This window comes from Saccopteryx bilineata, chromosome 4 (assembly GCF_036850765.1).
Source record: "Saccopteryx bilineata isolate mSacBil1 chromosome 4, mSacBil1_pri_phased_curated, whole genome shotgun sequence".
In the NCBI taxonomy this organism is placed as follows: Eukaryota; Metazoa; Chordata; class Mammalia; order Chiroptera; family Emballonuridae; genus Saccopteryx; species Saccopteryx bilineata.
In genome coordinates this window covers 9087770-9115111 of record NC_089493.1, presented here as the reverse complement: position 1 = coordinate 9115111, position 27342 = coordinate 9087770, and the positions used below count along the sequence as shown (strand labels likewise).

At 53.7% G+C, this 27342-nt stretch overlaps 2 protein-coding genes across 5 annotated transcripts in view; both read left to right on the top strand.

The window, feature by feature from the left end:
* C4H14orf132 (chromosome 4 C14orf132 homolog) overlaps positions 1–23094 on the top strand; it is a 45336-nt gene extending 22242 nt beyond the window's left edge. For 3 of the 4 annotated variants that reach the window (XM_066274176.1, XM_066274177.1, XM_066274178.1), the window contains one exon: positions 16224–23094. In XM_066274176.1, coding sequence (XP_066130273.1) covers positions 16224–16448 — 225 coding nt within the window. In that variant the 3' untranslated portion in view covers positions 16449–23094. Of the gene's footprint in view, positions 1–14680; positions 15017–16223 lie in introns of all 4 variants that reach the window. The other variant, XM_066274175.1, reaches the window with a different exon arrangement.
* Positions 23095–24559: 1465 nt separating this feature from the next.
* On the top strand, positions 24560–27022 carry LOC136335380 (uncharacterized). Its single transcript, XM_066276658.1, has 2 exons — positions 24560–24587; positions 25272–27022. Exons 1-2 carry the CDS (start codon positions 24560–24562, stop codon positions 27020–27022), a joined length of 1779 nt encoding a protein of 592 aa, XP_066132755.1.
* Positions 27023–27342: the final 320 nt, after the last annotated feature.

Sequence of the window (27342 nt, the reverse complement as noted above, 5' to 3'; positions counted from 1 at the left end):
GCCCTTTCCATGCTGGGACCCCATCAGGCCAGCACCAAGCAGCCTTGCTCTCTGGCCAGGATCATGCATGTGGCGCCCTCTCTGTGCCTGTTTCCTTCATGACACACGGGGCTCTCTCCATCTCGTGCACAGGCTTTAACACGGCTATCCAGATCCAGATGGGGAGAAGATTCTTTCTCTGGCTCTGACCCCATCGGGCATGCAGAAATAAACACCTGTGAGTACAGCTGCACGTTTCCTGAGTGGGCTTGCATACAGCCCAGCTTTCTGAGACGGTACCCAGCACAGCCAACAAGGGACGGCGAGAGATAGCTACTGGCCTGGTCCCGAATCATAAGAGCAGCAAGAATTAGATCCCCTTGCTCTGCTTGACCAACCCCTTCTTGTCCATCTATCATGACCCATCTCAAGAGACACCTCCTCAGGGAAGCCTTCCAGGAGCTTCCTTGGACGTTCCAGGTCGTGCCCAGCCTTGTGCCATGTCCCTTGTTCCTGCCTAAGGGGTGCAGCTTCCTAAGTGCGAGGGAGGAGACTCGACATCCTGATGTGTACCTCCAAGGAGAGTCTGGCCTCTTGTTATTGTTATTGGTTTGCTGTCATGATTACTACTTAAAATGATTTTGCGGTATAGAGGAGAGGAGATTCCGAGTGACCCAGAGGATCCACGCAGGGAGGTAGAGACGCGGGCCTGCCGTCACCGTGCCGCCTCCACACCAGGATGCGTGTGCTCACCAGTGCTCAGCAGGGCCGTATTCTGATGGTGTTTCTTTTGTTCTTGTCTCCACCTTCCTCCCTCCCCTCCCTTCCTCTCCTCTTTTTTCTTTCTCTTCCTCCAAAACAGAGATCCCACGGTTTTACTCTTTACCCCTCTGGCTGCCTTAGTTCCCTGGGGCACATAGTAGGTGCTTGGTTAAAGAGCAGGAGAACAAGGGGACAAACTCCCCACCAGTCACCCTTGGGCCCAGAGACTTCATTCCACTCCGTGGAAGGGAAGTTCGTATCCTCAGGGAGGTGCTAGCTCACAAGGGACACCCGCGAGGTTCCACTGCTGCTGTTGAATCACTCCAAAGGAGCTACTGAATTAATCAGGGCAGAAGAGGTTCAGATTTATGACACCCTTTGCCAGCTATTCCCTGAGGGAGAACGGGAAACTCCCCGTTGTTCTCTGTCTGCTCCAGTGCTGATATGCAGGAGGGTGGCAGGAGCATGTCAGCTGAGGACAGGGCCACCCCTCCACCCACAGGAAGCCTCTTCTTGTGAAGGATCATCAGACACAGCCAGGAAGGGGGCGGCACCGCCCCCTGCTGGTCTGGGCTGTTTCTCCTTTAGGTGCTCAGCCAGCCTCCCCTAAAAATGAGCGGTGAGCCCCGACTTTTCACTGTGGACCATGGACGCACTGTGGGAACAGGTCCCTGGGAGCCTGGGACCACCGCTGTCTGGCCTCTCTGTCCCTCAAGGCGGTGTTCCTCCGTGGTTAGTAATGCAAGTTGATGTGCTCTGACGAGACAGCGTTTGCACCTGCTCTGTTGTACCGAGTTTCTATGGCAACAGTTTCTAAAGTGATGAATTTGCTTTGTCCTCTTAATTCTGCAATGCTCTCAGCCTTTCCAAAAATATCCTTATTTTCTTGGGTCCCGTGTGGCTAGATATGTTTGGCCGTACAGCGTAGAACCACCTCAGCCACCATCATGGTATCAAATAAGAGTGCATAGCAAGTCACTGCACTGACATTTTTTAAATAAAAACATGTTTTTGCCGTTTAGTGAGTTGCCGTGCTGGGTACTGGAGATTCAAAGAGAAGTGACACTAGATTCAGCTTGTATCTTCAAAGAGCTCACAGACTCTAAGAAAAATAAACAAGTACACAGGTAACTATGGTCTCATGTAATATAATGTAACATAACAATATACTGTAGTGTAATGTTAGGACATATCTAACTATAATATAATATAATGTAACTAACATAACAAGGTAATAGAAGTACACAGTTAACTGTAATATAACTGTAATATAATGTAACAACATAATGTCATATAATGTAATAAAAGCACACAACTATAAAGTCATACAACATATAGCATAATATAATGTTAGCACATAGCTAACTATAATGTAATATAACATAATGTAATGTAATGCAACATAATATATAATAATGGGATAAATATAATGCAATAATTTTATGATTATATATTATAATATATACAATAATACAATGCAGTATAATAATATAGTAATTTTGTCAGTTGTACGAACAAGCTCATGTGGCACAACAGTGGAGGAAGTCATTAATGCACCTAGAACAGGGGCCGGGAACCTTTCTGGCTGAGAGAGCCACGAACACCACATATTTTAAAATGTCATTCCGTGAGAGCCATATAATATGTTTAACACTAAATACAAGTAAATGTGTGCATTTTATGTAAGACCAACACTTTTAAAATACAATGAGTCTCTGAATTCTTTTTAATAACGTTGTTATGCTGTTGCTAACCAATGATGAGTAAAGTACTTCTTACCATTAATACGACTTCTGGTGCCGCATGGTTTTGCTGATGGCTTGTAGTCTGGTTGTTACGTGGTGAGGTTAAGCTTCATGCAGGCGTTGAGACTTCCATCCGTTAAATGTGATCGTAGGTTGGTCTTAACATTCTTTAGATATGAGAAAGACTGCTCATATACATACATAGAGCCAAACATTGTCAGTACAGCAATACTCACACGCTGCAGTGTGTGGTATGTGACAGGAAGTGCGTTCCAAGTTTTGACAATCAGCTGGTCCGCGGGTTGAATTTTTTCATTTCTCCCCACTTGTATTTGCTCGCCAACTCTGCTTGCTGTCGTGCAAGTCTTTCCAAATCTTCATTCAGTGACTTGAACTTATTCACCCACATGTCTGAGGCCTTCAGGTCAGCAGCTTGTAGCTCAAAATCTCTGATGAAGACACCGGGGACGTAATTCAGGTCGGCACTGTCCACTGCACACTCGTATGGATGGGTGATGAACTTAAAAAGAGGAATGCGCTCACGAAATTCTCCAAAGCGCACTTTGAATGACTGTAGGCGATTAGATGTGAAGCCCACTAGCTGCTGGAGATCAAGATGTTGAGCAGGGTCACTTGCTGTGCATGCATCTTTAAACTCTCCCAGTTTTTCAGAGTGTAGTAAACAACCTGTTTCAATGTTGGCGATGAAGAGTTCCAGCTTGTTTTCAAATGCAAACACTGCTTGTTGAAGGGATAAGACTGTATTTCCAATGCCTTGCATTTTCACATTGAGCTGGTTCTGATGTTCAGTCATGTCCATAAGATAGTACAACATCAGGAGCCACTCAGTGTTAGCTAAGTCAGGATGCTTGACGTTTTGTTTTTGTTTTAATTTATTCATTTTTAGAGAGGAGAGAGAGAGGAGAGAGAGACAGAAAGAAGGGGGGAGGAGCTGGAAGCATCAACTCCCATATGTGCCTTGACCAGGCAAGCCCAGGGTTTCGAACCGGCGACCTCAGCATTTCCAGGTCAACGCTTTATCCACTGTGCCACCACAGGTCAGGCCTTGCGTTTTTCATTTCAAGAAAAGTCCGAGGCCCTGGCCGGTTGGCTCAGTGGTAGAGCGTTGGCCTGGCATGCAGGAGTCCTGGGTTCGATTCCCGGCCAGGGCACACAGGAGAGGTGCCCATTTGCTTCTCCACCCTCTCCTTCCTCTCTATCTCTCTCTTCCCCTCCCGCAGCGAGGCTCCATTGGAGCAAAGATGGCCCGGGCACTGGGGATGGCTCTGTGGCCTCTGCCTCAGGCACTAGAATGGCTCTGGACGCAACAGCGACGCCCCAGGGGGGCAAAGCATCGCCCCCTGGTGGGCATGCCGGGTGGATCCCGGTCGAGCGCATGCGGGAGTCTGTCTGACTGCCTCCCCGTTTCCAGCTTCGGAAAAATGAAAAAAAAAAAAAAAAAGAAAGAAAAGTCCGGATTTCACTCAGACAAGCTGCGAAACAGCTGAGCACCTTCCCTCTTGACAACCGACGCACATTGCTGTGCAGAAGCAGACCAGGATAATTATTCCCAACTTCCTCCAGCAGTGTTCTAAACTGGCGATCATTTAAAGCTCGGGCAACAATAAAGTTGACCACCCAAATGACCAGCGACATCACCTCACCAAGCTGCTTGCCACACATCTGAGCACAAAGCGCCTCCTGATGTAGGATGCAGTGAAAACTTAGGATGGGTCTCTTTTCATGTTCACAGAGAAGTGCTACGAATCCTCTGTTTTTCCCCACCACGCACGGAGCACCATCAGTACACACCAAAATAAGTTTATCCATCGGTAGATTTTTTTCTTTAGCGAACTCAGTGAAAGACTTGAATAAATCCTCCCCTCTTGTTATCTCTTTCATAGGAAAAACAGCAAGACTTTCCTCACGTAGTGTGTCACTGACAGCATACCTTGCAATCACGCTGAACTGGGATAAATGGCTTACATCTGTTGACTCATTCAAAATGAGAGAAAAGAATGGTGCTGCATTTATGTCCTTCACTTGTGTTGCCTCAATTTGATTTGCCATCATGATGGTACGATCGTGAACAGTTCTTGCCGACAGAGGCATGTCTTTTATTCATTTGATTATCTTGTCTTTATCTGAAAAGTCGTCAAAAAGTTCATTGGCAACATCAAGCATGAATGTTTTGGCATACTCCCCATCTGTGAATGGCTTTCCGTTTCTCACAATTGCTAAAGCACCAGCAAAGCTAGCCGAATTCCAGTCACCTTGTTGGGTCCAAACACGGAGTTGCTGCTGACTAGCTTGCACTCTGCACAGTAGCTCTTGACATGCTTTCTTCCTGCTGTCCCCCGCTGGATATTTCCATGCAAATGTAGTATGGCGTGTGTTGAAGTGCCGCTTTATATTTGACTGTTTCATCGATGCAATTTTATCATTGCATATTAGACACACTGCAGAACCTGCTCTCTCCACAAAGGTGAATTCCTCTCTCCATTCCTGCTGAAAAGTACGATACTCCTCATCTCTTTTTCTTTTAGCCATCTTCTTTGTCAAAAGGGTTTCTGCAATTAGCTAGCTGACTACTTGATTAAAAGGAGGGAAATTTACTTCCTGACCTCACAACAACCTGTGTACGTTAGGCATTATCCAATAAAATTTGGTGTTGTCCTGGAGGACAGCTGTGATTGGCTCCAGCCACCCACAACCATGAACATGAGCGGTAGGAAATGAATGGATTGTAATACATAAGAATGTTTTATATTTTTAACATTATTATTATTTTTTATTAAAGATTTGTCTTGGAGCCAGATGCAGCCATCAAAAGAGCCACATCTGGCTCGTGGGCCATAGGTTCCCGACCCCTGACCTAGAGTGACAATAAGGGTTAGGAATAGGCAAACCTGAATTTTGATTTCTGATCCGTTACTTGTGAGCTGTGCAAGCTCAGGAAAACAACTGCACTTCTCTGAGCCCCCGCCACCCACCTCGTGCTGGGCTGGGCTGAGGATGAGGTGACATGCTGAGGTTATAGCACCCAGTCCAGAGACGCTCTTCACTGGGATCTACTGCCCATCCCCACTCAGCCTGCTCAGGAAAGGACGTGACACAGATGGAGGAGGACCCACAGGCAGCGGGGGGCAGTGAGCACGTGGCAGTCAGCAGCATGGGCAGCTAGGTGGGTGCGTGAAAGCGCCAGGCACACCGGCTCGGGCGGAGGGGAGGAGGCCAGTGAGGCCGGAGCAGGGAATTGGACCCGGCCCATCTTCATCCCCGGACGCTGGGCCGCACCCCTGTGAGAGTCCCTGCTGAACAAGACGGTTGCCGTCGTGGTTCAGGGTTACGGAGGGTGGCACTCAGATGGACACAGACGCTGCTCTAGAAGTTCTCGGTGTGCACTCAGCGCAGGTCGCTGTGTCATTGTGTCTTGTCACACTTGGGGTGCTGCAGGTGTGACCTCTGCTTTTCCCCCTTAGAGGGAATGAAGTGTTGCTTCTCTGCCCTGCACAGTGTTGGCACACGGAGGTATCCACTCCCAGTGGTTACAGAGATGGTTGTGGGGTTTGTGGCCAGTCACACGAACATGGGGATGGCACCCACCACACAGGGGATGTCTGTGATAAAATGTACTCCTGCCCATAAAGTGCCCGGTCGATACCTGGCATACAGCAGACTCTGAGGAAATATTAGCTTTGATTTTTATTCCGTACATTTTCTTTAATTGAAAACTCTTCAGCATGTATCTATTAGTCATCAAGAATGACCAGGACAGCGATTAGCACGTGTTGCCGTTACCGACAGCCTACCAGGGAGAAAACGTGGGCGGGGGTGTGGTCTGTGTGCCGGAGTTTGAGGGGCGGGCAGAACTCGCTGCTTCTTGTTTTGGATCTTTCAACTGTAGCTTAGTTTGGAGGCCAGTTCTCTGCAGGGCATCATCCCAAAGTGTCCTGGGGCTGGAGGACCTAATGAGAAGGTCTGTGGGGTTTGGGGTGTGGAGCTGGGGACGCTCACGACTGACCAGCTGGCACTGACTCCATCTGTCAGCGTCAGCTTGTAAAGAAGGAGACAGAGCCTGCCTGCTGGTGCCACTTCCAAAGGGTCTGTTTGGAGCTCTTTGTTTCCGTCTCCACCAGAACCACCACATGTGTGGGCTCAGGAGCAGCTGCTGGGCTGCATGGTGGGCAGAACATGGCGTTCGTCAGCAAAAGCCGGTGCCTCAGGCTTCCGTAGACAGTGTCTATTCATTGGTACCTTGTCACCTTGAATACATTAGATGCTCCAGGTGCCGAGCACTAGAATACGGTGGAGACTACTGATCCGTAATAATAATCCTGTAGTATTTACCTTGTCACTTGAACACGTTAGATGCTCCAGGTGCCGAGCACTGAGATACAGTGGAAACTACTGATTCCGTAACAATAATCCTGGAGTATTTACCTTGTCACCTTGAACACGTTAGATGCTCCAGGTGCCAAGCACTGGGATACAGTGGAGACTACTGATTCCATAACAATAATCCTGGAGTATTTACCTTGTCACTTGAACATGTTAGATGCTCCAGGTGCCGAGCACTGGGATACAGTGGAGACTACTGATTCCATAACAATAATCCTGGAGTATTTACCTTGTCACTTGAACATGTTAGATGCTCCAGGTGCCGAACACTGGGATACAGTGGAGACTACTGATCCGTAATAATAATCCTGGAGTATTTACCTTGTCACCTTGAACACATTAGATGTTCCAGGTGCCGAGCACTGGGATACGGTGGAGACTACTGATTCCATAACAATAATCCTGGAGTATTTACCTTGTCACCTTGAACATGTTAGATGCTCCAGGTGCCGAGCACTGGGATACAGTGGAGACTACTGATTCCATAACAATAATCCTGGAGTATTTACCTTGTCACCTTGAACATGTTAGATGCTCCAGGTGCCGAGCACTGGGATACAGTGGAGACTACTGATTCCATAACAATAATCCTGGAGTATTTACCTTGTCACTTGAACATGTTAGATGCTCCAGGTGCCGAGCACTGGGATACAGTGTAGACTACTGATTTCGTAATAATAATCCTGGAAGTATTACAACAAGCTCCATGATACTCAAGCAGTTTGAATTTAGGCTCTGGGACTTCGGAAATGTTGAACTTATTGAGTCCTTGGTTTTGTTATCTGTATGATGGAGAAATACCACCTCCTTTCGAGGCACTTCGGCTAACGAGGACAGGGATGGGATGGCCACAAAGCAGGAGCCACGAGAGGGCTGCATGGTGGCCTTCGGGGCGCTGAGGCAGCTGTCAGCTGGCCTGGGCAGGTGGGACAGCTTGTGAAGACCTCGGCCTCTTCTCCTGGCCTCGACGGCCCAGGGCTCAGAGCCTGACATCCGACCTGGCCTTCATGAATTACTCACGAGGTGGAGTGGAAGGAAACTGATGGCTTTGAGCTGGACTCCGTGAGATGCAGCCTTCCTCTTCCATCTCGAAGGACTTCGGTATGCGCTGTTTCAGAGGGATGACTCTTGCTTTATTTTGGGGTCCCTTCTTCCCAGCGCAAGCCATGTCAACCTTTACACAACCTGGAAGTTTATAAGGTGCCGTTGGCATAAACCCCTCATTACCTGGAAATGCTGAGGTCGCTGGTTCAAAACCCTGGGCTTGCCTGGTCAAGGCACATATGGGAGTTGATGCTTCCAGCTCCTCCCCCCCTTCTCTCTCTCTGTCTCTCTCTCTCTGTCTCTCCCTCTCCTCTCTAAAATGAATAAAAAAAAAAAAAAAAAAAAAAAAAAAAAAGGCAAAGTCGTCAAACCTGTGCTCGTTAGCATTTCTTCCAGCACTTTCCAAAGATCTCATGAGAAGGAATCAAGAGAACAAGAAAGCGTGCTCTTTCCACAGCCCAGAGCCCTGCTCTTGGGACAGGAGTTGCCTTTTGCATTCAGCTGGGCAGATTTGTTGAAATGTTCCCCCGGACTTCAACACCGGTAGCCAGAGCTGGGCTAGGAGCCTGTGAGCTGTGGGCCCTTTGGCCAGAGGGGGTTTCCACTGGGGAGGGCCCTGTTTGTCCTTAGTGAGGTGAGCATTACCCTTAAAGGTGAACACTTAGGTGCCCAGGATCCATGATCTTCATCTGCTTGTTTACTTTCTAAATGAGGGATTTCCTCCTTAGCGTCCCACAAAGCATAGCAGCTGTCCTTCCCTTGGGTCACCGGAGTGGACTCAGCCCACACTCTCTCTTTCTCTCTGGACCTGCTTACCTGCCCTGTCCTCATCTCCTCAGCCCCTCTGCCCCAGCCGGTCCTCTCTCCTGGCTCCCTCCCTACGGAAGCCCTTGGGGGGTAAAATGCAAACCCTGTTAGTAGAAATACACGGCCTTGGGGGAAGAGGTGTCATTTAAGGCGTGTTACCAGTAGACCTAGATTCTGAGTTTGAACTGGTCTGTGGATTGCGAAGTTTTATTCCCTTGTGTGCAGGAGTGTTCTTGTGCATGTGTCCGTCCCGTCACACACACACACATGCATGCACACACTCACGCATGCACGCATGCACAGCACTTCTGGCTCGTGCCCTTGCCAGCTGAGGGACCGACCTTGGGCAGCCGCCTGAGCCCTTTCTGGAGGCAGTTTCTGCAGCCGGTTCTGTGGACGGCATCAATAAAAGCACCCTCCCTGTGCCCCTGGCAGCCCTGGGCCTCCAGGCTGAGGGTGCGACAGGTCAGCAGCTGCCCTCCCTGCTTCCTGCTCTGGCCTCTGCCCTCAGGGTGCCCCGCAACCCCCCCCCCCATCTTGCCATCCTGGGGCCCACCGAGTCCCTGGCAGGCAGCTAACCAGCGTGGGTTGGTGCCTGCCACGTTGGCACACTCTGCTCTGTGCAAGGACAGGTGAGCTCGTTCTGAGCCACTGACGTGTTGAAAGGGGAAGTGACACCCCAGGTGGCGTGAGCAGTCTGAGTGGAGGCTCCGTCTCCAAAGTCATTTGAATCAAATTCCAGATTCCTGTGGGAGGCCGCCTTGTCCCGCATCTTCCTGAAGGACAACTGCCGAGGGACAGTAAACACAGGACAGTGCACAGCTTCTGCACGCCCTGCAGGTACCCGGGTAACCGGGGCCCAGAGCAGAACATAGCCAGCCCCTCGGCTGGAAACCAGGACCCAGAGCAGAACATAGCCAGCCCCTCGGCTAGAAACCCCTCCTGCCCCTTCCCAGACCCCACACCCCTACACCCCCTGCACCCGGGGGCGAGCGACTAGCATCCTGATCTGGCACCAGTTTTGCCTGCTTTTGACCTTCATAAAGACTAGGATTTCTCAGCCTGTACACTATGGACATCTGGGGCTGGTACTTCTCTATGGTCAGGGGCTAGGTTGTGCTTTGTAGACATGGAGCCATAGTTCCAGCCAACCATAATTTAAAGTGTGTGTGTGTGTGTGTGTGTGTGTGTGTGTGTGTATTAATCGGCCATCCTTATGTGAGTCTCTTTCTGGACCCTCTGTTCTGTTCCACTGATCTATGTATCTTTTTTTTTTCTTTTGCCAAAACGACACCAGCTTGATAACAGTAGCTTTATTGTAAGTCTTGAAGTAAAGTACTGTGAGTTCATGAATTCTGTTTTTCTTTTTCAAGACTTTTTTTTGGCTAGACTTGGTCCTTTGTCTTTGCATATTGTGTTGGAATCAGTTGGTCGATACGTATAAAAATTTCTGCTAGGATTTTGTTTAGGATTGTGTTGAATTTAGACACCAATTGGGGTAGAACTCCCATCTTAACGATAATGAATCTTCCAGTTCATGACCGTAGTATTTCTTTGCATTTATTGAGGTATCCTTTGATTTATTTCATCAATATTGTATTCAATATTGTATTGTTTATATTTATAGTTAGTGTTTTATATTTTGGCGCTCTTGTAATTGGGACTTTTTAATTCCAATTATTATTGCTTGAAAATAGAAATGCAATTTATATTTCTTTTTAATATTTTAAGTATGCTGTTATCTCTGGGCTGTTTGTTAGTTTGTGTTTTTGTAGATGTTCTTTATCAGATTTAGGGCGTTCCCTTCTACTACTGGTTCGCTAGGAGTTTCTACCTGAATGCATTGCTTAGTTTCACCCAGTTTTTTCTGCATTTATTGATAGGACGGTGCATGTTTCTTCTTACTTAGGCTGGCGTGATAAACGACATTCATTGATTTTTGAATGTTGAGCCAGCCTCGCATTGTCCTTTTTATACATTGTTGGATTCTATTTGCTAATATCTGTGTCTGCCTTTTGTTTGTGCTTTATCCAGAGAGCAATGTGCAGTTTTCTTGTCACATCTTTGGTTTGGGTGGCAGGGTAATGCTGGCATCGTTGACGTGACTTGGGAAGTGTTCCGTAAAATGACAGGCAAAGTGTCCTCCCCTCTTCTGTGTCCTGAAAGAGACTGTGTGGAAAGGGTATTATTCTTCCTTACATTTTTGGTAGAATTGGCTAATGTAACCATTTGGAGATTTTTTTTTTCTAAGACGTTTTTACCTGTTCTGCACACTGTGGTCTCAATGTCCATTCCCACTGGGAAGCCTTGGCATCACTGTCCAGGTCTGCGCTACACACCAGTGGTCCCCAACCCCCAGGTTGCGGACCGGTACCGGTCCGTGGGTCATTTGGTACCGGTCCGCAGAGAAAGAATCAAGAACTTACATTATTTCCGTTTTATTTATATTTAAGTCTGAACGATGTTTTATTATTAAAAAATGATCAGATTCCCTCTGTTACATCCGTCTAAGACTCACTCTTGACGCTTGTCTTGGTCACGTGATACATTTATCCGTCCCAACCTAAAGGCCGGTCTGTGAAAATATTTTCTGACATTAAACCGGTCCGTGGCCCATAAAAGGTTGGGGACCACTGCTGTACACCACCCCTCAGGGGTGCGTCTGCACCCAGGCAGGGGTTTATGCCTCAGTTTCATCCTCAGAGATTTGACCACGTGTCCTTGGGTCACTTCCATGCCTGCTCAACTTGGGGCAAGCCCAGAACCCGTATAGGTTTATACACAGGATAGAGGTCCCCATTTGCCAGCCTTCTCCCCCTGGGACACTCCTTGGCTCCCAGCGGCCTTTTCTCCCAACCCTCTGGCTAGACATTCAGTGTCTCTGTCCACGTTATTGTCCTCTGCTAGGGCACAGCTCTGCCCTGCCACATGCCAGCTGGGAAAAGCAGGAGAAAAACGAGAAAAAGGAGGCGAGGGAAACTCCCCCACTCTCTTCTGACCACAGGGCCCTTCCCTCGGTGCCTCTGGCCCGAGAGAAGGGTTTTCTCTTACAGTTTAGACTCCCATGTCCCCGCCACCACCATCACTGCCACAGCCACGCAGCCCAGCAACCGAGGCTGTCCTTGGGGCGGGCCCAGAGAGAGAAAAGAATAAAGGGAAAAGAATTGGGGGTTCCCCTCAAACTCTCCAGCCCCATAAGCCCCTCTTCCCAGTCCTCTGTCTAGAATGTAGGGGTTTCTCTGAGGGCTTTTGCTGTAGAAACTGGGAGATAAGGGAGGAGAACCCAGAATGCGTGTCCCAATTTCTCCTTCCTCCAAAGCACCTGCTCCCCACTGCCCACCTGGCAGGTCCTGGGGGCCTTGCTGTGTTCTATACTGGGCATGGCAGGCACCCTAAGCCCGTCAACTGCACTTTAACTTTTTCATAAGGATCCCCTGGGTCTGTGGCTGTCATCCTCACTGTAGCGAGGAAGCAGACCCAGGAGTAGCACAGTGGGACCCAGAGCCAGGACGACGGGTCCTCCTGGGAGGCATGACCCAGGAGTAGCACAGTGGGACCCAGAGCCAGGACGACGGGTCCTCCTGGGAGGCATGACCCAGAACTAGCACAGTGGGACCCAGAGCCAGGACGACGGGTCCTCCTGGGAGGCATGACCCAGGAGTAGCACAGTGGGACCCAGAGCCAGGACGACGGGTCCTCCTGGGAGGCATGACCCAGGAGTAGCACAGTGGGACCCAGAGCCAGGACGACGGGTCCTCCTGGGAGGCATGACCCAGGAGTAGCACAGTGGGACCCAGAGCCAGGGCAACGGGTCCTCCTGGGAGGCATGACCCAGGAGTAGCACAGTGGGACCCAGAGCCAGGACGACGGGTCCTCCTGGGAGGCATGACCCAGGAGTAGCACAGTGGGACCCAGAGCCAGGACGACGGGTCCTCCTGGGAGGCATGACCCAGGAGTGGCACAGTGGGACCCAGAGCCAGGACGACGGGTCCTCCTGGGAGGCATGACCCAGGAGTAGCACAGTGGGACCCAGAGCCAGGACGACGGGTCCTCCTGGGAGGCATGACCCAGAACTAGCACAGTGGGACCCAGAGCCAGGACGACGGGTCCTCCTGGGAGGCATGACCCAGGAGTGGCACAGTGGGACCCAGAGCCAGGACGACGGGTCCTCCTGGGAGGCGTTTCCTGCCTGTTCTTGGCCGATGGTGTCCCCGCTCCCCGGGTTAGGAGCCCAGTGGCTTTGCCAGTGTGCAGCCGGGTTCCCACCGGCGTCCTGGGAGTCCATGCTGATTAACGAGGTTGCACAAAGGGGAAAGCCCGGTCATCTTTCTCTCCCTGGTGCCCCCGCCCTGGGGCCTTCCACCCAGACCTTCAGAACATGTCTACTCTCGTGTTTCCAGTGGAATTCACTGGAAAGGAATGGGATCCACAAGTGGAAAATGGAGAAAATCAAAAGTGCTCCACTAGGGCGAGGCCGGGCGGTCCCCCTGGGCACCTGGGCCCACCCAGCGAGAAGGGTACTCACAGCCGTGGCTCGTGGGTGTCGCGTATTACAGCCGGCCGCGTTTCAGACTCGTGAGCGTGTTTCATCCCCACACCACCGTACAGGGTGCTCTCTGCTGTCATCCACTTTTTATAAGCAGAGGAATCAAGGCCCAGAGAGGGTCAGGCACTTGCCCATGTCACACAGCCGGAAAGGAACAGCACAGAAGCCCAGTGTCATGCCCGACTCCAAGGAATTCACCCCAACCCACGCTGCTTTATGTGTGAGACCCCCATACCTGGTCCTGACCTCTGTTAAAGGGCATGTGATGCCATTTTATGACCGTGTTTGGTTCGGTGTTCCCTTTCCATGTTGAGTACTTCCAGGTTAGAGGTCACGGGTTACCCTCGGCATCCTAGTATCTGTCCAACACCTTCCGGAGCAGAGTGGGCCTTCAGCGTTTGTTGAGTGAATAAATGAATGGACAGATGGCACTCTGAATCTATCTAGCCCTTATATTTGGATCACGGAGACCCTGCAAGAATTCAGTGATACAAGAAGTTATATATAATGTTTGCAGGCTGGCTGGAGGAAGCCCTGGAATTTTCCGATGAACTAGGTCACCCAGCGAGCCTGGGCCATAGATGGTGTGTTCTGACCAGACAAAACTGAGGGCATGGTCCCTTGAGCAAATTCTGAAATTGTTGCTATTTCTTAGATTGGCTACCCATAGAGTTGCCAGATTTAGCAAATAAAAATACAGGACACCCAGTTTAACGTGAATGTCAGATGTTATTTTTAAGATAAGTATGAAATTTTACTTATAATGATGTTCAGTGCAATTTTGGGATAAATTTAACCAAAAAAAGAGAAAAAAGTTATTTTGTTGTTGTTTCATCTGAAATTCAGATTTAGCTGGGTGTCTTGTTTTTCTTCTGAGGGTTTCATCTAAGGGTTTATCTGACAGTCTTCACTACCCACGCTCCCACCTTAGGGCCATCTGACACTGACTGCTGCCTCCTCAGTATCTGGCAAGGACTTCTGAACCCTGGACTTGACCTTGGCACTCACTCCCCAGGGAGGGAGGCCCAGAGAGGGGGGCAGGGCTCCCGTGGGGCCAGAACCCCACCTCCTGGCCCCAAGGAGATGAGAGCACAATATGAATGTTTTTACTCCCAGAACAAATTTAACTTTAAAATCTACCTATTTGAGGGTTTCTAATTTTGGCCTGGCCTCTGCAGTGCCGGGGCCCAGAGGGTGGCCTCCCCAAGCAGGGAGGCTCACAGCAGGGTATGGCCAGCAGCCCCCCTCCCGGAACCTCTGCCAACAAAACCCCATTCTCTCTGGCTTCCACGTCCCCTCCCGAAGGACGGTCATTAGTCAGGAAAGGGCCTGGGCCACGTCTGGTTACTGCGCTTTGAAGATCTTCTTTTGAAAGACTTTTCTGTTCCTTTTCCAGGAGCGGCCCAGCTGAGGGGAGATTTATTTAACCTCTGTCTCCTGGGCAGGAGCAGATGGGGACGAGGAGGCTGCCTCCTTCCTCTGAGCAGCTCTGCTAGGGAGGGACGCGTGAGGGCTGTGTGGCCTCCAGGGGACAGGGCCCCAGTGTCCACGACAGCCGTGCCTTCCGGGAACCCCTCCACACACAGTGCTTACCACCATGGTGACCCCGAGACGAGGGACGGGACACTGCGGCCTTGGGCACCATCCTGGCTGCAGACAGCCACCGGTCCCACCGTGGGGATCACAGCCATCTCGTGTGACGCACTCCCGTGTTCAAAGCATTGCTCCTAAGGTTAGAAAGCTTAAAAATACCAAAAAGGAACGGACATTCCTCTGCCTATTGACCAGAATAGGTCTTTTTAAAAAAAATATTACATCATGCTTGCTCACCTTTTTCTTATAATAAACTTTGACAGACAACCTCAGTCTCCTTTGTCCCCACGTCCCCCTTTCTCGGGGGCAGCTGCCATCGTGGATCTGACTTGTACCTTCACACTCAGTGGTCCCCAACCTTTTTTGGGCCACGGACCGGTTTAATGTCAGAAAATATTTTCACGGACCGGCCTTTAGGGTGGGGCGGATAAATGCACAAAATAAAATTATGCGACTGGCTTAAAAACTGTGGTATTTTTAAGTATAATTGTCGAACGTACGAGACAAGCATCAAGAGTGAGTCTCAGATGGATGTAACAGAGGGAATCTGGTCATTTTTTAAAAATAAAACATCGTTCAGACTTAAATATAAATAAAACGGAAATAATGTAAGTTATTTATTCTTTCTCTGCGGACCGGTACCAAATGGCCCACGGACCGGTACCGGTCTGCGACCCGGGGTTTGGGGACCACTGTTCACAATCCATGGTTACAGTTTTACTTACCTGTTATATGTATAATAGATCCATGAGTCGCATACAGTAATACGCTGTCGGCACCTTGTTCACTTCAGGGGCGGTGCCTGAGTTTATTTTGTGGTTGGCCTTTCCCCTCTAGAAAGCGTTTTTCACATCGTGAAACTGCTGTCATGCGTGAGAAAGCTTACGTTAATTTCCCCACTTTAAAATGAGACACCGAACCTCAGAAAGGTTAGGAAATGGCCTTAGACCACACAGCAAGGACATTGCTGGCTTTGGGGCCAAATCTCACCATGCCCTCAGGATTCTTGGCTGATGGGCCTGGAATTCATTAGTTCACCTATTTTTTGTTTGTGTGTTTGTCGGAGTGTCTGTGATGTTCAAGGCCCTGGGGGTCCTGTGGGAAAAGGGCAGGTCTGTGTCTTAATGCTGCTTTCTATCTGCGGAATGGGAGCGCCAGCCTCCCCAGGTTCTGTGCCTGCTGACTTCTATGGGTTAAAGTAAACACCACCAGTTACAAAAGCAAAAGCAAAGCGTTGTGAGATGTTTCTTCACATGGGGCGGCTGGACCAGGCCAACGTCCCTGTGTGGAGAGCAGTGTCCCCAAGTCCCGTGGCCCCGGTTAACTGTCCCTCTCCCTCTCCACAGCTGCCCATGATGGGAGGCGCCTTCATGGACTCGCCCAACGAGGACTTCGGCGCTGAGTACTCCCTCTTCAACTCCTCCACCAACATCCACGCGGCCTCCAACGGCCAGGGCCCGCCGGAGGAGCCTCCGCGGTCCTCCAACGACGCCGTCCTGCTCTGGATTGCCATCATAGCGACGCTGGGCAACATTGTGGTGGTGGGGGTGGTGTACGCCTTCACCTTCTGAACGCCGGCTCCGCCCACCCCGCGCGGGGCTCCCCGCCGGTGCGGCTTGGCACGGGGCCCTGCTGCTGCCCGCTCTGGCTGTGCCCACGGCCTGGAACCGGGCATTCCGACCACACGCCCTCCTTCTCCAGGGGCAAGCGCCCACGCGTCTGGAATTTCTCCAAGCGGCCCTGCCCGCAAATACGCCGTGCTGTGGCCATGTTGCTCCAGAAAACAAGGGAGCTTGGTCTCCCAGCCCCTGTAAGTACCATGGTGTGAGGCCTTCAAGGAGCAGATGGGAGAATGAATCATTAAAACTGCTCTCCAAGAACGAGAGACCCGAGGGAACTGCCGGTGAGGTTCAAAACAGGCACGGCCGGACCCTCGCTTGCTGGTAGTAAATAATCAGCCATGTGTCTTGTTTTCATGCAGTCTGATCGCGCTCGGTGTGTGGGGAGCTGGAGCAAGAGCCCCCTCAGAGCTTGAGTGTGCCCACCCGCATCACAGCCCCCTGAGAATGTAGGTGGTGGTCACTTGAAGGGCTATAGAACATTCCTCGTTTGACTTGTAAATAGCACCTTTCTCACCAGAGACCTGGCCCCTTCTAAGACACAAAAGCATCAGGAAACCTGAGGATGCAGACTTCATCTGCCGAGTGGACTTTCTCTTCGTCTTAACAACAGGAGAGGGCACCGTTACAAGTTAGATCTGCCAGCCAGTTAACTCTCCAGGCCACCCCCATGAAGATGTTCTTTGTCCTGCGAGAAATCACAGGATTTTAGAGATGTGTGAGGCTCTGGCCGCCCCATCGGGGTGGGGGAGGGGTATGGCTTGCCTCTGGTCACCGGGCATGCTCACGGAAGAGCCAGATCAAGAGGGACACGTCCTGACTCAGCTCAGCGTTCTCGCTAAGCCCTCTCTTGAGCAGAGTACTGCCTTCTCAGCTGTCCTCGGGGACAGTATCCAGAGGGTCTTGAACTGCGGGGAAGGTGGACAGCGCATTCAGACACCTGCAGGGTAAACTCGGCTTGGCTACCATGTGCTCTGTTGCAGACGTCAGTGCATTCTGCCCAGGTCGGTTCCTTACAGTCTTAGAAGTCAGTGGCTGGGGGCCTGGCGAACAGGAAGCCCCGATGTGACAACCAGAGTGGGATGGGACATGCAGGGGAAGCAGCATGGGAAAGGGCTCGTTTTCCTTCCGACCTCAGGAACGGTCATTGCACGGGACCCATTCTTCAGGCAGCCCCCCCGTGCAACAGAGCGGGAGAGGTGGGGCACACTCCCCTACGGCACACGGCGGCTGTCTCTGCTTTCTCCCTGCTCTGTACAAGACAAAATAAATGACACAAACTCTCCTGTGGATGAGAAACTAGAAAGACTGGTTAAGAAGCCCTTGTGCAGAAAGGCTGAATTGGTCACTGTACTCAGGAGAAATGAGTGATTATGATGACAGGCAAAGGGACATCTTCATTGTCCAGAGGCAGCCACTTGCCTCGGGGAGACTGGCCCTGAGCTGCCGTGATAACTGCATCACCAGCCCGACCTCCAGACAGTGCTGGCAGATGGCCGCCGGCTTTTATTGGTCACATCTGTCGCTGCAGCAGCATAGCCATCCACAAATGCTTCGGCTTGAGTGGAGGGTCAGGAGCGCAGACATTGCGGAGAGGGGAAGGGATGAGGGACCTTCAGCCTGGATGCCTTCTGGAATCACCGATGCGGTCCTGCTCTGTGCAGGACCAGCCTGGAGACGGGGCTGGCGAGGTAGCCATTGCTTGCCCCTTGTCCCAGCCAAACTGTTCTCCATCAAGCCCATGAGCAAGGTCTTTCTTAGACGGAGATCCCAAGGCGGGAAGTCAGAGCCAGGGAGCGGGGAAAAGGTGACATCTTCATGGAGGTCACTCCAGCCCAAACATTGATTCTTCGTCTTCTGGCACGGGGGGGTGAGGGAGCCTGCAGCCCTGGAAGAGGCAGGTGGCAGCTCCCCGTTCTCCAGACGGCCTGCGGAGGTGGCACTGGAGGGCGGCTCTGTTTCCCGTGGTGTGGGGAGGGGAGGATGGAGGACTTCAGCCTCCTCGCAGCCCTCGCTGCTGGTGTTCGCTGGGTACTTCCGGGCTCAGAGGTCTTTCTCCTGAATTGTTTTTGTCCCCCTGGCGTGAATGTCAGTTCAGTTAAACTTTCCTGTCTTCATCTCTTTTCAGCGTCAAGGCCGTGGACAGGCAGGAAGGAGCTGTAGGGACCGTCTTGTCCAAGCTTTGCATTTCGCAGATTACACGACTTGTGCAGTGTCTTTCCCTCCCAGCCTCCTAGGGTTCATTGTCTGTCCACCCCCCACTGCTCAGATAACAGTGAGGATGGATGCGGGTGATTAATTCTAGCCAGAGTGTTATGCGCCCTCCCTCCTGAGCTGGGGTTCTGTGTTGAATCTTAGGTAAAGGACAAAAAGAGATGTGACGTCATTGTTCGAGACTAATGCCCAGGTTCCGTGCTCGACTCTCATGCACATATTTAATGCTCACAGTTACCTTACAGCATCACTGCTCCCATACACATGGTAAGGAACCGGAAGCTCAGAGCAGTGGAGTAAGTTGCCTGAGGCCACACAGCATGAAAGGGATGAGCTGGGACTTGAACCTTCACCATCCAGCGCTGAAGCCAGGCTTTTTCTGCAACACCATTCTGCCTTCAGTGGTTGGCTGGCACCTCCAGCGCACACTTAAACCAGTCCTTGAGTCTACAGAGGTCATTTCCCAAAGTCCCACATCATGCTGTGGCCTGGGCCAGTTCTGGCTTCCACAGGTAGAAGTCTGACTGTCCACGCTCATGCCCCTGCCCCACACCCTCTCTCTGCCCAGGCTTCAGGGTGGTGATCTCTGCAGCCTGCCTGCTCTTTAAAGGTGAGCAGATTGTATGGCCAGAGAAGCCCCCCGAGACCAGCTTTCTCGGGATGCGTGCAGAGGGGAGCCCCACCGAGGGCCCAAGGAGTGAGGCGCATGCAGCAGTATTGTGAGAAGGGTTGTAGGATGGTCTGTGTTGCAGGTGGGGCTCCAGCCAGGCCTTGGGCTTCCTGTTGAACCCCGAGGCTCCCCTGAGGAGGACAGGCATGTACTCTCGGACCCTAGCCTGGGACTCCCGTTCTGGGCTTTCCTGGGGGAGGTGGCCCCAGAGCCCGCCTGGACCTGAAGAGCCAGTGGGGGGGGGGGCTGGCCTCTCCCATGGCTGCTCCTAGAGCAGGGGTCCTGCACTTCCTGGAACGTTCTCCGTGCACATTTGAACTCCATTTCCCTTTCACAGGTTGTAGGGGTCTCCCCCCGGTGCTCGTTTGCAGGAGGGACACTGCGGAACACCTGCTTTATGAGGTTGTGGGTCTCGTCACTGGAGCGTGGGTGGAGAGGCCGGAGGACACGTTAGCCTGGTGTGTCCTAAGGGGCCCACCTCCAGTCGGGGCCTGGGCAAGGTGACCTCTGCCACCTCCCACTCTGTCCCCACTGCCCCTCCCCATTCCTGTGAGGTCAAGGTCAAGAGGCAAAATGGACTCCCCTAACCCTCTCTAACCCCCGCCCTAGAGAGAGATGATTGTATCTCTCCCAGACACCGTAGTCCGGGGGCTGAGGGAGGGCAGGTTTGTAGCACTCGGGGGAGCAGCCACAGGCCCTCTTCCAGCCTGTTCTAGATGGAAGGCATGGGCACCCAGCAGCCCCCTGGCTTGTGTTGGGCTCTGTCCCTCGGGACGGGGGAGGCTCGCCGTCCGCACAGCACCTCCCGGTCGGTACCTTCCAGACCGGCTGCACTCCGTCAGGAGCGAGCGTGACCTTCCTGCATTGTTAGTGATATTAATACCATCATCCTTCCTGCTGTCCTTGATTCTGCAACTTCCTGTGCTGTGTGCTTTCTCACATCACTGATTCTCACATCACCCCTCGGGCAGGAGTGAGGGTGCGGAGAAATGCACGTTTATTATTATTGTCCCACTTCTCTGTTGAGGAACTGAGGCCGGGCTGTGTGCCCGAGAACCCCCAGCTCAGTAGCTGTGACTGGGACCCGACGCTGTCGGCTGTCCAGGCCGAGTAATCACCCGACACCCCCCAGCGTCCACGTACTCTGTGATGAGCCCCTGAATGAATGGCTGTCCAGAACGGACCTTGGAGACTGGGCTTGTTTTGATCCTGGAGAAGGAATTTCCGGTTTAAGTCCCGGAAGGGGCCGGGCAGCCCTCCCAGCTGTGATAGGCCTTAGGGAGCCTCTGATCAGGCCCTTCCATTTGGGGGAGGGCAGCTGGGGCCACGCAGTAAGTTTGTGGGGAGCTGACAAGGCTCCCCACACCTGGCCCAGGCCCCACCTCCCAGCACCCTGGGCATTCAGCAGAGATCCAGGATGGCCCCAGGTGAGCCCCAGCTCTGGGACAGGCATCATGGTCTCTGCCAGCTGTCACCTGGCTCCTTCTCCATGTCTGGCAAAGGCCCTTTGTCCCCAGAGCAAGCGGGCTGTGTTGCCATGACTGGACGCCCAAGGGGCAGCGCTCGGGCTGGACAGAGCAGATGGTGCCGGAATGCTCAGTGTCTGCCGCCACCACCTCTCGGGCCCCGCCTGCTCCTCGGGCCCTGACCCGGGTCACTCAGTGAGAGGGACCAGGGAGAGGACGGGTGAACTGAGCCCTGAGAGCCGCAAGGCAGAGCCCAGCTCGGCAGAGGGCGGGCACGAAAGGAAGGCGCTGCAGGACTTTAGAAAGAACACACACGACACAACATAGAGAAAAGATGGGCACAGGGGACCCCCAGCCTCTAGAACTGAGAGCCTGATCTCTGCAGCCTCATCGGATTTATTCGTTTCTGTAATCATCAAACAAATTAGCAGAGCCTGGGTCGAAGTAGCCTAGAATGGATTCAGGTGCAGAACTAATACCTTTCGGGTATGCTGGAAATGGCTATAGGGATCAGCTCCTTCCTTTAAACAATCTTATCAGTGCTTGCGGCGTTCCAAAGTCCACACCCAAGACTTGTTTCAGGGCAGCCGTCTAATCTCAGCCATTTCCCTACACTGAGGGACAGTCTGTCCTCCAAGCAGAAGCAGCCAGTCCGAGAAACCCAGGTGACCGGAGTTACACGGAGGGCGGTGGTCCCAGCGACTTGAGCATGTCCTTGCCCTTTTTCTGGGCTGGGGGTGGGGGGGTGGAGTCAGGGATGGGGGTAGCAGAGGACAGCACAGTGAGGACCCTAGTGACTAAAGAGGAAGGATTGCCCCAGAGCCAGGAAACACTATCAGGAGCGCAATGGAGTGGTTGGAAGTGCATAAAATTGACTGCATAAATTTTGGAACACAAGTCTGCGTTGTTCTGAGTCACTGTAAAAGTTATAACTCTTTATCAAGATGCACAATAAAGGCAGAGAAAGCCCGTGGGCAGGCGGACGGTGCCTGGTGTGTACTGTGCACTGCACCGCCTTACGCCTGCCCAGACCGCTCTCGTCTGTAGGGAACCAGGCCCCGTTCCTCACCGCACCTTCCTGTGCTGGAGCGGCCGCCACGCCCAGGGTTCATCTCATTAGCTGTCTTGTCCCCAACGTTGTAATTGGGGAAAAGCATTGCCCCAACCATCCAGGTGGTTCTGACCAGGCCTCGCCACACTGGCAGGCAGGGAGCTTCCAGCCTTTCCTGCTTGAGGAAACTGAGTCTCTGAGAGGTTTGGAGGGCTGCCAGGCCAGGCTGGCCAGCAGGAGAGGGGGCGCTTGAGCGCAGGACATCTGTCTACAAGGTTTCTGAACCACTGGGCCAGTGCTTCTCAACCGGGGAGAGTGTTGTCCCCCAGGGGACCTTTGGCAAGGTCTGGAGACAACTTTGCATTTCACACTTGCAGGGGAGCGAGGGGGTCTCCTGGCAGCTGGTGGAGAGAAGCCAGTGATACAGCTGGACAGTCCCCACCCAAATCTCTGGCCCCAAGATGCCAGTGCTGCTGAGGTTAGGAACCCCAGCAGTGCCTGCACTATCTCCAGTTCCAAAACTGGTGTTGCCCCAAGGTCCCCACTCCCCTGTCTGTGAGCCACCGAGTCAAAGCTCCTCAGAGCAAAGCAGCCATCAGTCCCAGTGAGGATGGTGATCCGGAAGCCAGCATGTCCTTGGAAATCCCTGGGGTTTCCACTGTCTTCACCTTTCACGGGGCGTCTCAGCCCGGATGGAGCAGAAAACCTTACAGAGAGGCGGGGTGGGGCTGAACTTGTCCCATGTGCCCCCACCCAGTAACGGTGCCTCTCTGGGACCCTGAGGGACTTGGTGTCCCGCCAAGGCCCCTGTGAAGCATGGCTTGGGGAGAAGGTTCATTAGGGCAGGAGTGGGGTTGCTTACCAGCCTTTGGGCAAAGCTATGCGTTCTCTTGTTTCTGATCCTCTCCCTGCACCCTGCCCTGCCCCCTAGTTGGAAGCTTACTAACACTCTTTCTACTCTCTGAAGTCTTACAGAAAACTTATTCTTGTAACTAGCCAGCCCCCCTCCCCCCAGATACCAGTTCTTCCCGGAGAACTGGAAACGTTCCCACGTTTTACTAACGTTTTCATAATCAGCGTGTAAGTGGTTTACTGAATAAAAAGGTATTTTAACTCTCCTCGTAGTCCTTTGCTACCCAAACTCAAACCTTTACTACAGTGACAAGGCTATTTCTTAAAGTAGGGTTTCAATGTACTCTTTGGATGAAAACTATCTAACTTCAATGGGTGTGACCATGTGGCTGTGGAACTGTGTCCTGTGGACTGTTCGCGCTGTTGCTGTTGTGATCATTTTCTATTATGACAATTAAAAGAAAAGATAAGGTATCCGCGTCCAGCCTGTGCTTTACCTCCAGGGAACGGTCCGCACGGCTCTGCGAGGCTCAGCTCAGTGTCACCCCCACTCTGTTGCTCCTTCTGCCCCCCCAGGCAGGATGGTCCCCTCACTCCCCGTGTCCCCCGTCCTGAGCCTCCCCATCGTCATACCTGCAGCAACTCCCAGAAGCTCTGCTCACCTGTCACAGGAAGCAAAGGAGACAAAGGCACCCTGACAATGTGATGAAGGAAGCAGGATTTATTTAGCCGGCGGAGCAGCGTGACCCCAAAAGAGGCAACAAAACACATGATCCCTGAAGTTAGATTCCTTACATCTTCTGCACCTTTACAGCTTTAGCTCTCGCGTGACAAATGCCTGATGTCTGCGGCTTCTTTGCCTGCAGGCCTACGTGACTCGTGTCTCCGGGAGGGGAGGGGTATGAGGGAGGAGGCCGGAGGGTCTGTCCTTGACATATTACTTGTTCTTTTCTTTGGAACTGCAAGTTCATTTCAAGGAACTGGTAACAAGGAAGGCCCACAGCTGTGGTTTGTTATTGTTCAAACTTTTCTGTCTGCCCTTGCTCCCTCCGTCCTGAACACTGAGGTCACAGGGTGGAGCGTAAGACCCCAGACATGGCAGGCCCCCTCTCCTCTGCATTCTTCTGGTTTCTCCTCTCTCACACCTACCATCACACATGACCCCCGCCCGCTGAGTCACCTGAGAGCAAAGTTTATCGTATTCAACGCTTTACCCCTTGCACCTAGCACAGCACCTGGCTCGTGGGAAACACCGAGCAGACACTCGGGGAATGGATGACTGACATCTGAAAGACCCGCGCAGTAAGTCTCAACGCAAGCTGGGACCGTGAGTGTGCAGTTAGTTTGATTCATCCTGTACTTGATAACAACCAACACGTAGCACTTCCTGGGAGCTCTTGACGCATGCAGTGACTCACTTGATCACAACACTGTATGAAGGAGGTACTACCGTGGTCCTGTTTTTACAGATGAGAAAACTGAGGCGTGGAGAGGTGTCGTACCCAAGACCATGCAGCTGGTGAGGGTCAGGACCAGGACTGGAATCCAGGACCGGCTCAGAGTCCATTCTCTGATGCCTGTAAAATGCCCTCTCAACATTTGCTGGGCACTGACTGTTGGGGTCCCTGTGCCAGGAGCAGGGACCTGGGCCAGTGGGCAGCTCTACCCTGGAACACGGTTCTGCGGAGAGAAGGGCACAAACAACGTCACTGTCAAGTGTTTCATGCTGAAACGATAGGGACCCAAGTACTGGGTTCTGCACCAGGATCCCTTCTGAAGACTCCAGACCAGCCCCCAAAGGAGGTCCGCCATGGGGGCGGGTGTTAAGGACTGGTGGGGTCAGTGGCTTATGCAGGAGCGGACAGCTAGTGGAGCTTGAACCGAAAGCTCTGGGTGCCAACTTAAAGACTGGTCATCCTGAAAGGTAGGAAGGTCCACCTTTGGAGCAGGTGCAGGAGAGGGTATGCCAGTCCAGAGATTCATGGGTGAAGTGTCAAGGGTTTTATGACCACGAAGCCTTGGATTGTCAATGTACTCCTTCCTTCCCCCCACCACCCCCAACACACACACACACACACACACACACACACACACACACACGCACGCACTGCAGCTTGGACTACAGGAAGCCAGGCTGGACCTGGAGGTCAAGGCAGTGATTGAAACCAGCCTGAACTGCTTGACCTGCCCGACCTATGGTAGAGCAGTGGATCAAGGGTCAACCTGGAACGCTGAGGTCGCTGTTCCGAAACCCTGGGCTTGCCTGGTCAAGGCACATATGGGAGTTGATGCTTCCTGCTCTCCCCCCCCCCAACCCTTTCTCTCTCTTTCTCGCCTCACTAAAAATTAATTAATTGAAAGAAAAACCAGCCTGAAGTGGCCCTGAGTGTCAGTGTGGGGAGGAGGAGCCGTGGTGGCAACGGGCTGCCATCTGATGTACCCAAGCACCGTGTCTGGGATGGGAGACAGCAGGGAAGCTGAGAAGTGACTCCTGATTTGGCTTCTCAAACCTGCACCTCCAGTCATCGTCCCCAGCACCTCTGCCTGCCCCAGCTCAGGCCCCCTGCCCAGCCCCGGACCCCTGCCCAGCCTCAGCCCCCCTGCCCAGCCTCGGGCCCTCCTGCCCAGTCTCAGCCCCCCTGCCCAGCCTCGGGCCCCCCTGCCCAGTCTCAGCCCCCCTGCCCAGCCTCAGGCCCTCCTGCCCAGTCTCAGCCCCCCCTGCCCAGCCTCGGGCCCCCCTGCCCAGCCTCGGGCCCCCCTGCCCAGTCTCGGGCCCCCCTGCCCAGCCTCGGGCCCCCCTGCCCAGTCTCGGGCCCCCCTGCCCAGTCTCGGGCCCCCTGCCCAGTCTCGGCCCCCCTGCCCAGTCTCAGCACCCCTGCCCAGTCTCAGCACCCCTGCCCAGCCTCAGGCCCTCCTGCCCAATCTCAGCCCCCCTGCCCAGTCTCGGGCCCCCCTGCCCAATCTCAGCCCCCCCTGCCCAGTCTCAGCCCCCCTGCCCAGCCTCAGGCCCTCCTGCCCAGTCTCAGCCCCCCTGCCCAGTCTCGGGCCCCCCTGCCCAGTCTCAGCCCCCCCTGCCCAGTCTCAGCCCCCCTGCCCAACCTTGGGCCCCCCTGCCCAGTCTCAGCCCCCCTGCCCAGTCTCAGGCCCCCTGCCCAGTCTCAGCCCCCCTGCCCAGCCTCAGGCCCTCCTGCCCAGTCTCAGCCCCCCTGCCCAGTCTCGGGCCCCCCTGCCCAGTCTCGGCCCCCCCTGCCCAGTCTCAGCCCCCCTGCCCAACCTCAGGCCCTCCTGCCCAGTCTCAGCCCTCCTGCCCAGCCTCGGGCCCTCCTGCCCAGCCTCGGGCCCTCCTGCCCAGTCTCGGGCCCCCCTGCCCAGCCTCGGGCCCTCCTGCCCAGTCTCAGTCCCCCTGCCCAGCCTCGGGCCCTCCTGCCCAGTCTCAGCCCCCCTGCCCAGCCTCAGGCCCCCTGCCCAGCCCTGGGCCCCCTGCCCAGCCTCAGCCCCCCTGCCCAGCCTCGGGCCCTCCTGCCCAGTCTCAGCCCCCCTGCCCAGCCCTGGGCCCCCTGCCCAGCCCCGGGTCCCCTGCCCAGTCTCAGCCCCCCTGCCCAGTCTCAGCCCCCCTGCCCAGCCCTGGGCCCCCTGCCCAGCCTCGGGCCCTCCTGCCCAGTCTCAGCCCCCCTGCCCAGCCCTGGGCCCCCTGCCCAGCCTCGGGCCCCCTGCCCAGTCTCAGCCCCCCTGCCCAGCCCTGGGCCCCCTGCCCAGCCCCGGGCCCCCTGCCCAGTCTCAGCCCCCTGCCCAGCCCCGGGCCCCCTGCCCAGTCTCAGCCCCCTGCCCAGCCTCGGGCCCTCCTGCCCAGCCTCAGCCCCCCTGCCCAGCCCTGGGCCCCCTGCCCAGCCCCGGGCCCCCTGCCCAGCCTCGGGCCCTCCTGCCCAGTCTCAGCCCCCCTGCCCAGCCTCAGCCCCCCTGCCCAGCCCCAGGTCCCCTGCCCAGTCTCAGCCCCCCTGCCCAGTCTCAGCCCCCTGCCCAGTCTCAGCCCCCTGCCCAGCCTCGGGCCCTCCTGCCCAGTCTCAGCCCCCCTGCCCAGCCTCGGGCCCCCTGCCCAGCCTCAGCCCCCTGCCCAGTCTCAGCCCCGGGCCCCCTGCCCAGTCTCAGCCCCCTGCCCAGCCCCGGGCCCCCTGCCCAGCCCCGGGCCCTCCGGCAGTGTGCAGCAGGCAGACCTCAGAGGAACGCACACCACCTGAGAGACTATCTCTTCATGAGGAGTGTCATTTTGAAATGACAGCTCATAGCAAGATTTTTTTTCAGAAAAACGAAGCAGCAGCCACAGTTCGGTGCTGCTATGTTACATTCTGAGTGGTGACGGCAAGGCCAGCCATCCCAGAAATGTCCCCTGCTCCCACTGCCACCGTCCCTGCTAGCACTGATAATAACTTTGTGAACACACAGGTTTGTATTCTGTTTGCCTGCTGCCTTGGTGCTTTACTGGTTAGAGAGGATGGGCTTCCTGGGGCAGACCGTCAGCAGGCAGTGCTGGGCCTGTCAATAAATTACCAGACAGCTCTTCACGTCTGGCCAGGAGCCGCTTGAGTTGGAAGGGCA

Excerpts from the sequence above, each read along its gene's own strand:
- LOC136335380 (XM_066276658.1), top strand. The coding sequence starts at position 24,560 with ATGGGGGCGGGTGTTAAGGACTGGTGGG. Across the intron at positions 24,588-25,271 it reads GGGTGTTAAGGACTGGTGGG|TCATCGTCCCCAGCACCTCT; the intron begins GTCAGTGGCTTA and ends CTGCACCTCCAG.